The sequence below is a fragment of the Haliotis asinina genome, chromosome 11, assembly GCF_037392515.1.
Source record: "Haliotis asinina isolate JCU_RB_2024 chromosome 11, JCU_Hal_asi_v2, whole genome shotgun sequence".
NCBI lineage: Eukaryota > Metazoa > Mollusca > Gastropoda > Lepetellida > Haliotidae > Haliotis > Haliotis asinina.
The window spans coordinates 56,051,042-56,062,826 of record NC_090290.1 but is presented as its reverse complement, the minus strand read 5'-3'; the positions used below and the strand labels follow the sequence as shown (position 1 = coordinate 56,062,826).

At 42.0% G+C, this 11,785-nt stretch overlaps 1 protein-coding gene across 3 annotated transcripts; it reads left to right on the top strand.

Annotated features, from left to right (window-relative positions):
- Window positions 1–53: 53 nt before the first annotated feature.
- Window positions 54–11,785, top strand: LOC137256186 (glutathione S-transferase P 1-like). Of its 3 annotated transcripts, none has more exons than XM_067793899.1 (5): window positions 54–330; window positions 904–1,127; window positions 1,756–1,890; window positions 9,391–9,544; window positions 10,932–11,785. In XM_067793899.1, the coding sequence occupies exons 2-5, from the start codon at window positions 929–931 to the stop codon at window positions 11,140–11,142; spliced, it is 699 nt and encodes a 232-aa protein (XP_067650000.1). In that variant the 5' UTR covers window positions 54–330; window positions 904–928; the 3' UTR covers window positions 11,143–11,785. The 3 variants fall into 3 exon arrangements, with proteins under 3 accessions (XP_067650000.1, XP_067650002.1, XP_067650001.1); XM_067793901.1 differs by having other exon boundaries at window positions 82–330; window positions 893–1,127; XM_067793900.1 differs by having other exon boundaries at window positions 82–330; window positions 835–1,127.

The following is an 11,785-nucleotide window of genomic DNA, read 5'->3' as shown; positions in this document are numbered from 1 at the left end:
CATTCCCTTTTAGTGGGAATCTTTGCTATAACATTGAGGATTTTGATTGGCTGATTGGATCATCTGCTTCAATAGGAAAATACCATGTGGTGTCTTGTGGTTCCCTTTGCGCGCTGCGACCTGTACTGGAGAGGGTATGTTGTCACCAGGGTAGTTTTCTCCTGCTGACCTGCTCTGAAATAGGCGGATTCACACCCTACGGCAAGTGTTTAATCGGTACCGGTGTGAGCTCATCTCACTAAACACACGGCTCACTCTCGACGACGCAGCATATTTCAAACGTGTCACGTGATAGATCACATGACTTTCAATACCTCGAAGCCAGGGAAGGTACGTAACTCATAGTGTCTTAACCTAGGCACTAGAACTACGATTTGTCTTCGTTTGATAGTTTAGCATTTTCCTGGTCAGCACAGCATTAGACAGCGCTGATTATAAACTGTGGTTTGGAATCTGCTTACTTGAATATGTAGGTCAGGATTGTATATGTTCATACATTGTATATCACACGCGTTAGACTCCGGTAAAAAGTCTTGTGTGTCATAAACAAGCCAGAGTGTGCACAGACCTGTATTAATAGTACATATCGTGAAGACAGTCGGGGTACGACCCGGCAGCTGGTTAGCGGAAGTATTAAAGGGACACAACTCTGGATGTTTTATACCGTGTGCATATTGTACACCCGGTCGCAAAGCGCACGTAAAATATCCAAAAGTTGATCGGAGTGGGTATAAATAGTCGAACCCTCTGCGGTACTTCATGATCCTTAACTTTGTTCAGTATGGAAAGCGGGGGATCTAAGGTATGAGTGAATAAAATAGTCTTTCAATTCAGTCCACCACCATCAAACCACTGCTTAAAGCCGGGTTCTATTCCTCGGTTAAATGTCCAGTGAACATCCAGGTACAAGCATAGACAGTCGGTGAAGATGTCGAGCGATGGTTACGAGTTGTACTACTGGTCAGGACAGTATGTGGGACCAGGGCGGGGGGAGTTTGTCCGCCTCCTCTTCATCGAAGCTGGTGTCCCTTTCAAGGATATATCTGAAGGCATAATGGAGATGTTCAAACAGGCTGACCAAAAGTGGACCGGATACCCAGCTCTTGCTGTCCCGTTGTTAAAGAAAGGTATCTCTACTTGATTTTAACAAAGTGGTATCTCGTGTAAACTATGCCGTATTTGGATGTAACCTTTATCTCAATGTAAGTCCTGTGTCGAAGTAACTCTATCTCAAAGTAGACCGTATGTCGAACTAATCTGTGTCTCAAAATAAGCCCGGTGTCGAAAAAATCTGTGTCTGAAAGTAAGCCCTGTGTCGAAGAAATCTGTGTCTCAAAGCAGGCCCCGTGTCGAAGAAATCTGTGTCTCAAAACAAGCCCTGTGTCGAAGTAATCTGTGTCTCAAAGCAAGCCCTGTGTCTAAGTAATCTGTGTGTCAAAGTAAGCCCAATATCGACGTAACCCCAAGCTCAAGGTCGACCAATGTCAATTACCCACAGGTTCAATTTACCTGCATTTTCCGATAATCAAATGTTAAGTCTACCTGCATCTTCACCTGTACATTCAGTATACCTGTAAAATCCTTGTATAATCCACCCACCTGTATACTACAGCTGTACATGCATAATCCACCCAAGCATATGTTTACTATACCTTGTTGATATTTGTAACTGCATATTCCTTGTACCTACATAAACCGCCCACCTATACCAGTACATTCAGTGTACCTGTATGTTCCATCTAATTAATGTTTCAGGCAACTTCGAACTTTCCCAAACACCTGTAATATGCCGTTACCTGGGGAAGCAGTTCGGTCTGTACCCAGACAATGAAGAGGACCAGTGGCATGCCGAACAGATCAACGCCACCGTACACGACTATATCGCCGAAGGTATTTCATTTCTGAATATTTACCACGTTGTTGAGTTTCCCCAATTCAGTGCTAGCAAGAACCCGATTCCTGTCTTGTCTGGTGCGGTGGATGACGGTTCTTTGTCAGTAATGAACAGTATGGTATACGAAGAATTTTATGGGGATGGATTAAACAACGGTTACAGCGAACTAACGGAACAGTACTTTTTTTCCCGGGCACGTTCTGTATATTTTAGTCGAAATGCGTGTGACCAACTATGGGATAGCAAGGAAATAATATATGTTGTGTCTTTAAGGTGGTTATAGTGAGTGAAAGCTTTTAGCTTTTAGTTTTTAGCAATATTCCAGCAATATCACAGCAGGGGACACCAGAAATGGGCTTTGCACATTGTATCCATGTGGGGAATCAAACCCGGGCTTTCAGCTTGACGAGCGAATATTTTAACCTTTAGACATTCCCTCAAGGAGTAAGGACACTCAGGATACTGTAGAAATAGTTTTATTGCACGAGTGACACCAGCCACGAAGTATAATAGGAAAAATCTCCCGTCAAAACATCCCACAATACACTCGTCTCTCTAGAAAACTACTGCAGGTGTATCACCACGTCATATTCTTACGACAACCAACCCAGAAGACGGAGGTTGCCATGTGTGACGTAGGGTGCCCTGCCGCAACATCTGTGCTTACTGGCACCCATGAAGAGCCACCTCCTCGTGGTGGGTGCTGGGTAACGCTAAGTGCTCTTCTCCCGTGTGGACCCGGGGCAGAATGTGTCCACAACACCCCATTGCTTGTCGTAAGAGGCGACTAAATTGGGCAACCTGTTTGCCGTGGGTTGCGTCCCGTGTCGGTGGAGGACGGGATCCTGGTGGTTGAGGGCATTTGGACTTTTAACTGCGTTCCATTGCCCAACACACCACTTTGGCCCTTACTTCACCTAGACGGGTGGTTGAATGGGCCTGATTCAACCAATCGGCTGGTCATGCCAAGCCCTGTGCATGGACTGTCTATCCGCCATTGCACAAATTTGATTTGAAATTGTTTTGAGTTTCGGCTTTGGCACTACTTGTGATCTTTGTGAATTGATTGTGAATTCTAATATGAACTTTGCCTAGAGTCTTATGCCAGAAGGCGATGGCTCATGGGCCAATCTGGTAGTTTAATTATTTATAATTCTTCTACTGGAGTATATCATCCGAGAATCCTTGGTGCTGCAAGCTGGAGGCCCGCTTGCTTTAGCATTGTCCTTGTGATACTCCGTGGTGGGTGGGCAGCTCGGATGATGAACCATATGACACCAATCATGGCTTATGAAATACCCCCCCAAAAAAACCAAACGTCCACTTGAAATTGATCCCGTTGATACTTCTCACAGACCGTCTCTATCGATTGAGTATTGGCCACGTTTCCTCGTTATTGAGACTACTGACAAGACACCACTGAAGTTGAACCCTTTCGCAGTATCTAAGGGCATTCAAGGTATTGCTGGGGATGTTAAGAACATTAGACGCTTACGTTCGGGTGCACTGCTAATTGAGTGTGGCAAGAAACAGCAAGCAACAAATCTGATGAGCATTGAATCTTTTGTGGGCATTCCGGTCACGGTCTCTGCTCACAAGACCTTGAACACAAGTAAAGGTATCGTCAGAGATCGTGATCGGTTGTTTGCTGACATGTCCGAACTTGATATAGCATGCGAAATGAAGGATCAAGGCGTGCTGTATGTGAAGCGCTTTTCCACCCGAAAAAACAATGAAACATTCCAAACGAATACCTATCTGTTTTCGTTTTCATCGCCGAATGCTCCCAAATCAGTAAAGGCAGGTTACTGCAATATCCAAGTTGAAACCTACATCCCCAACCCGCTCAGGTGTTTTAAATGCCAGAAATATGGACACGGTGTATCTACCTGCACATTGTCTGTTGTGTGTGCTCACTGTGGTGAGAAGACACACACAACAGAAGATTGTGACAGTGACTTTAAAAAATGCACTAACTGCTCAGGCGACCATTCATCTTCGTCAAAACAGTGTCCAATATGGAAAGAGCAAATGGCGATTAACAAAATAAAGTTCACCCAAAATATCTCTTTTTCTGAGGCAAAGAAACTGGTGAAGAGATCTGACCTTCTAGAAAGTTATGCTACAGTAGCAAAATCATCATCTGAATCCAGCTCTAAAATAACAAAATCATCCACAGGATGCCAAACTACCTTGACTTGGGTCAGTTCCGACTCCCCACAGGTTTTATACCCTGCTATATCATCCCAGACTGAGGAATCACTTCCTACTACATCAAAGTCCTCTGATCATAAGTCATCTTCACAGTCACGCTCTGAGTCTCATTCAACAGCTGATAGACAACAAATTGTTAGAACTAAACCCAAACCTAAGTCTGATGTTTCAAAACAACAAAGTGGCAGAGCTCCTAAGGGGTCCCAAAACAAAATTCAACTGTTTAATAAATATGGGTCTCTTGAAGATATGGACGTTTCTGAAAACGTCCATTCTAGGGCACATAGCTTGTCGCCCTCCAAAAGAGTGCGGGGTAGATCCCCAATAAATCCCCCCAAAAGATAGTTTATTCCAATACTATTGTACAGTGGAACTGCAGAGGATTGAGGACTAATTTACATGAATTACAGCTATTAGTCCAAGATTTCATGCCTTCAGCGTTATGTCTCCAGGAGACATATTTAAAACAAACAGATACATTTGACCTTCGTCATTTTAATGCATATCATTGTTTTTCACCTCCGGGTGATAGGGCCACTGGCGGATCATCCATTCTAGTGAAACAAAACGTTATTCAAAGCCCTGTTTCACTTAATACTAATATGCAGGCTGTTGCAGTGAGAATTACTTTACATGTAGCGTTTACGCTATGCTCTCTTTATATTTCACCGTCTTCGGCTTCTGCCAAAACCGATTTTCAAGCTCTATATGATCAGCTCCCAAAGCCCTGTATTATAATGGGAGTTTTAAATCTACACAACCCACTCTGGGGTAGTGTAAATACAAACACTAAAGGTAAATTGTTGGAGGACTTTTGTTCTGACAATGATTTATGTATTTATAATGATGGTTCCAACACATATTTACACCCTGGGACAGGGACCTATTCTGCTCTTGACTTGTCATTGACAAATTCAGAACTACTAAATGAATTTGAAATGTCAGTCCACGATGACCTCTGTGGAAGTGACCATTTTCCTACTGTATTAAAATCTGTAACTCCATCCGATGTTCCTCCATCATCAAGACGAAATTTTAAAAAGGCTAACTGGGCTTTATATGAAACACTGTGTGCTGAAAAACTTAAACCTGAACGTTTTATTGACGTTCCCGATGCTATTAAATGCTTTTCTGATGAACTGAATTCCATAGCTGATGAGTGTATACCAAAGTCCTCTGTAGTTCCACACATAAGAAAACCATGGTTCAACGATGACTGCAAACAAGCTAGGAAGGCAAGGAAAAAAGCTGAACATTATTTCCGTCGCCATCCTATGGTGCATAATTTAAATAAATTTAAAATTTTAAATTCTAAAGCACGGCGTACTTTTAAACAGAACAAACGCCAATCTTGGCAACATTATGTATCCAAAATAAATTCTCGGACAGCCAAGTCCAAGGTATGGAACATGGTCCAGAAAATCAAAGGTAAAGGTACTAAATCTACTGTCCATCATCTTAAACATGGAGATCAATTGCTTACTGATAAATCAGATATTGCTAATAAACTAGGTGAAACCCTTGCTAAACACTCTTCCTCTTCAAATTATGTACCAAAATTCCAGCAATATCAAAAACAACAAGAAAAGAAAACTATTAATTTCAATTCTGATAATGGGGAAGATTATAATGAAACATTTTCTATTCATGAACTCCATACTGCTCTTGATCAAGCTCATGACACTGCTACTGGAGCTGATAACATACATTATCAACTCCTGAAGCATTTACCAGAATCCTGCCTAGAAACTCTTCTCAATATTTTTGATGATATTTGGACATCGGGTAACTTTCCTCCTTCATGGCGTGACGCCATAGTAGTACCAATACCTAAACCTGGACGTGATCATACGGATCCATCCAATTATCGTCCGATTTCACTAACTAGCTGTGTTTGCAAGACCATGGAACGTATGATAAATAATCGACTTGTTTGGTACTTGGAAACAAATAATCTTATCACAGATATACAATGTGGTTTCCGTAAAAATAGAAGTACTGTCGATCACTTAGTGCGACTGGAATCATTTGTTAAAAACGCACTAATTAACAAACAACATGCTGTGTCTATCTTTTTTGATCTTGAAAAAGCTTATGACACAACCTGGAAACATGGCATTTTGAGGGATTTACATGACTTCGGTTTGCGAGGTCGTTTGCCTGAATTCATTGCAAAATTTTTAAATAACAGGCAATTTCAAGTCCGCGTGGGTTCTACCCTGTCTGATCATTATAATCAGGATCAGGGTGTTCCACAAGGCAGTATTTTGTCTGTCACTCTTTTTAGCGTCAAGATCAACAGTTTATCTAAAGTTTTAAACGATTTAATAGATGGATATTTATTTGTGGATGATTTTAATATTTCTTGCCGCGGTAAGAATATGCATACTATTGAACGGCAACTGCAGCAAAATTGATAAATGGTGTCTTGAAAACGGCTTTAAATTTTCTAAATCAAAAACCAATTGTATACACTTCTGTCGTAAATACAAACCCCATAAAGAACCAGAACTATTTCTCAGTGGTACCCCAATCAAAGTCGTCAAGGAGGCCAAGATCTTGGGACTTATTTTCGACTCACATTTGACCTTTTTGCCGCATATTAAATCCCTTAAAGCCAAATGCCTGAAGGCACTCGATTTATTAAAGGTTGTTTCAAATTCAAAATGGGGAGGGGATCAATCTACCCTTCTTCACTTATATAGATCACTGATCCGATCTAAACTTGATTACGGCTCCATCGTATATGGTGGCGCTTGTCAAAGCAACCTAAAACTACTTGATCTTGTGCACCACCAAGGTCTAAGACTTTGTCTTGGTTCTTTTAGAACCTCTCCTATCGACAGTCTATACGTCGAAGCTGATGAGCCTTCTCTCAACTTACGTCGTATCAAACTATCTTTACAATACATTACAAAATTAGCTTCTAATGAGTCTAACCCCGCATTTAATTGTGTTTTTAATCCTCTCTATGAGGATTTGTATAACAAAAAGTCTTTCCTTGTTCCGCCTCTTGGGCTCAGAATTAAGCCATTTCTTGCTGCTTCTAGCATTGAGCTGGACCATATAGCTCCTTCCCGTCTTCTTTCTTCTCCTCCTTGGCAGTTGGTTAGGCCCCAAGTTGACCTAACATTAACATCACTTAAAAAATCAGAAACGAATGAATTACAGTATAAACAAGAATATAATCAATTGAAACATAAATATAGCAATTATAAATCCTTATTTACAGATGGGTCCAAGGACGGTGGCGCTGTGGCTTGTGCCACTGTCATTGGATCCAGAACAATATCTTCTAGATTACCCGATAATAGTTCTATTTTTACCGCAGAGGCTAACGCCATATTGACAGCTCTTAGGTATATTCAGAGACACCCTAAACGCAAACAATATATAATTTATTCCGACTGTCTTTCTTGCCTTCAGGCTATTAAAAATATTTCTTGTAAACATCCACTTTTAATAGAAATTATTGAATTGTATAATGATCTTGCTACTGGCCAATACGACATCGTCTTCTGTTGGTTACCCAGCCATGTAGGGATCTCTGGTAACACATTGGCTGACCTTGCTGGTAAAGCAGCACTCAACAAATCTGTGACACCACTGCTTATTCCTCACAGTGATTACAAAGCCACTATTAGATGTTATATCCGTGACCTGATGCAGAAGAAGTGGGACACCCAAGTGGGTATGAATAAATTACATGAGATAAAACCTTACATTGGTTATACCCACTTGGGTTGTCAGTCCAGATTTGAAGAGGTTATTCTACGACGATGTCGTATTGGACACACTAGATATACTCATGCGTACCTGTTAAAAGGTGAGGATCCTCCTTTCTGTATCCCTTGTGATGAGAGAGTTACAGTCAAGCATATTCTGCTTGACTGTGTTGAATTCTCCATCACAAGGGATATGTATTTTTCAGTTAAAACAATGAAGGATCTTTTTAGCAGCGTTAGTTTTCATTTAATTCTTGGTTTTTTAAAAGAAATTGATTTATGACTGAATTTTGAGCAATATGTTTCTGTAAAAAGATGTATTTTAATAATTGGTAGTTTGGATTCGTAACTAGAATTGTTAGTGGCTGTACCCTCAAAGGGGGTTGAAGTATTGTAAAATTATTGTCCTCCTGAGAGGGTACGTAAGTCCAAAAACATTGATAGTAAATTTAAGTCTACCACTGTTTTTAATCGTAGTATTCGTGTTGTTTTAATTGTGGCTAGCATATTGTACACTCGCCAGCGGCTGAAGGGATGGTGTAAATCCAACTAGGGTCCATGTAGGTAGCAAAGGTACTGTAAGTCCCCATGGTCCTAGTATGGTGATCTACCTTCAGTTGTTGGCGATCTATAGCCTGATTTTATAGTGTATTGTCCAAATGGTGTTGTTATTTTTAACTTTCCATGCTAGTTTTAATTCCATTTGTGATATTCTAGTTGTTTTACTGTCCGTCGTTGACAGGTTTTATAGCAGACACATAATTAATTTTGATATTAGATGTTCTCGTCACGATATGGCTGAGATATTGCCGATGTGACGTTAAATTTTAACTCAATCACTCACTCTGTGCTTACTTGAATATGACCTACACGGTCAGACGACTGGTGAGGACGCACGAGGCAATAGGTGACGTGAAGTGTCGTCGTGACGCTGGACGGCCGATGTCCGTCATGACCTGGCCCCATGACCTATGCTGTACTACTGCTCTAGCAATGGCTGCTTTGTTGTTTAGCGCCGCACACAGCAATATGCTGGCTCTATGGCGGCGGTCTGTAAATAATCGAACTTGTCCCAGACATTCCAGCAGTGGTCACTATGTTGTTTGATCCGAACTACTAATTTGTCAGACTGGTTTGTGAAAGACGCTGTGTCCCAGTGGAATAAATCGATTTGAGGGTGTGAGTTCGAATCCCGGACTCCAGTCCCTTATTGCTGAGGGCGGCGTTTAACAACCAACGAACCAAACCAACAAACTACTACTACTACTACTACTACTACTACTACTACTACTACTACTACTACTACTACTACTACTACTACTACTTGGCGGTAGGGTAGCCTAGTGGCGAAAGCATTCGCTGGGCTCTCTGAAGACACGGGTTGGATTCCCATGTGGATACAACGTGTGAAGCCCATTTCTGATGTTGCCCGCCGCGATGCTTCTGGAATATGGCTAAAGGCGGTGTTAACACATAATCACTCACTTACAACTACTACTACAACTACTACTACAACTACAGCTACTACTACTACCATACGACTGTGACTATTTGTAGGTCGCTATGCGTTCCACGGTATCAATCCTTTCGCCTCCTACTTCGGACAAGAGAAGGAAACACAGCCATATATTGACCGATTCCTGGCAGAGAGACTCCCCAAGTATATGAAGCATTTTGAGAAGATTCTAGCAGCTAATGACGGCGGAAAGGGGTAAGATTTCACTTGAATAATGTTGGTACTTTGTTGAAACCGATTTCAACAATGAGAGCATAAACCAGATTTTCTTCCTTAAGTCAAATACTTTACATCATAATATCGACCTGATCACGATGTAGTCAGTGTACGTTAGGTAACAGAAGTTGAACTAGCATTACCAAAGTCGACAGCACAGAGCCATATACGGGTCGGATACCCGTCTTTGGACGGATGTAACTGCTTGAAAAGATGAATTGCCGCAGACATTTCCTGGAGCCTGGGAAACATGCACACGTGGCGAACGGGTTAACATTCTCCAACGTGTGATTAATACGTTTATTTCGTTCATGAGTGGCAAGCAGTAATTCATGCCTGGACACTACGCATGTCATAAGAGGCGACTAACGGGATCGGATGGTCAGGTTCGCTGACTTGGCTGACACATGTCATCGGTTTCCAATTGCGCACATCGATGCTCATGCTGTTGATCTCTGGATTGTCTGTTCCAGCCTCGATTCTTTACATACCGCCGCTATATAGCTGGAATATTGCTGAGTGGGGCGTACAACTAAACTCACTTACTCATGTCACGACAATTCTAATTTTGGCCAAGATGTCTTCAACTATTATCTACATGTAATGCTTCGCGCCTGGGGATCCTTTTACATAACACTAAAGCAATCGTAAATCACTAAGGTACCCTTAGTGCAATGTTAAAGAATGGGAGTTAAGGTAAACTTGGTTGCATCGTGAAAGGTGCCGCTTGTCACTGTCTGTAACATGTCATCCCCACTGGTGAACCATAGTACACAGGCGTAATTTGACACATTCAAGAAACTTGTTATGTCTTTGTTGAATTGCGGAGTGTACTCACTGTTATCGATATAGCGTGCATTTCGTGATTTATGTATGTACATCAGTTTGATATTTCGGCTTACCTCCTGCTGCAGCTCCAGCCACCGATGTTGGGGTTGAACCCACCCCTACCCCTTACGGATCCGTCACCTCAAAAAACAACCCCGAAAAATCTTCAGAGTGGTTTTAAGTCAGTTTCAAAGGGTGTGGGTGGTGGTCACACTCCCCTTTGCCCATGATTTGGTTGATGTGACACCGTATCAGGTCAGCGGGAATCGTTGCTTGGGAGACAAGGACTTAGTTTCTGTAGAATTGTTACTTGCGGAAAGCGTTGTTCATTAGAAATAAAACACTTGGACGGAAGATGTATTGAATCAAGCAATGTCAATCACTGGATTGTCTTGTTCAGGGTTGGATATTTCGGGTATGTCCTATTGTGGCAAGAATGATGAGTGCGCAGTTAAAATCAGATGGGATGGTCAGGCCGTCTCCCCATGTTTACTTCTGTGTTAAACAGCAAACACCAGTTGTATTTTGTTTGTTTCAGGTATGTTGTAGGGGGCAAGGTGACTTATGTTGACCTAGGTCTTCTCCACGTGCTGAGGGCGACGGCTGCACAGTTCCCTGAAGCCTGGGTCGCAGTAGATTACGCCCCTTTGGTGAAGGCCTTCAAGGATAGAATGGAAGCGAGACCAAATCTAGCCGCATACTTCAAATCGGACAAGTGTCTTCCATTTTCGGGCAATAGTATGATGTAGAGAGCATAGGGGTTCAAGGAAGTGCATTCTCTTCTGTAACTCCATCCCCATGTTTTGTGCAAAAATTTTGTTATATGCACTTCCATTTTTTTCAATAGTGTCTTCCCACCCCCACCCACCCCCAATACACACACGCGCGCACGCGCACACACACATACGCACGCATGCACGCACGCGCACACACACATACACACACCTTTCTCAAAAAGGCCGTATCTGCCCCTGCAGAGTCTTATGTTAGCCCTATAGCCCTATGTAACTAGGTAGTTACTGTCAGTGCTTGTAGAAGTTCCGTGGGCATTGTCCAGATCAACCAGCCGAAGACATATGGAACCGATCCTGACGCGGGATTCATACTGCTGCAAATAATATGGCATTTATACAGATATATTTAGTCTACCTTTGCAAACGGGTTAGAGCTGATCTTCGAAATTTCATAGAAAGAGGATTGGGCTGATGTATTCACTCGCACAGCCTGTTGCCATTGTATTATTTCTGTGTGATCCTATGTTCGTTCTCAAGATCGCGTGGACCAATAAAATGTCATATTGAGACATTAATCATATCTTTACGTTCGGATCGGTCGGATGACAAAATGTTATTTTTATGCTTTTAACTGCTATTAGTAAATAATGCAAAACAG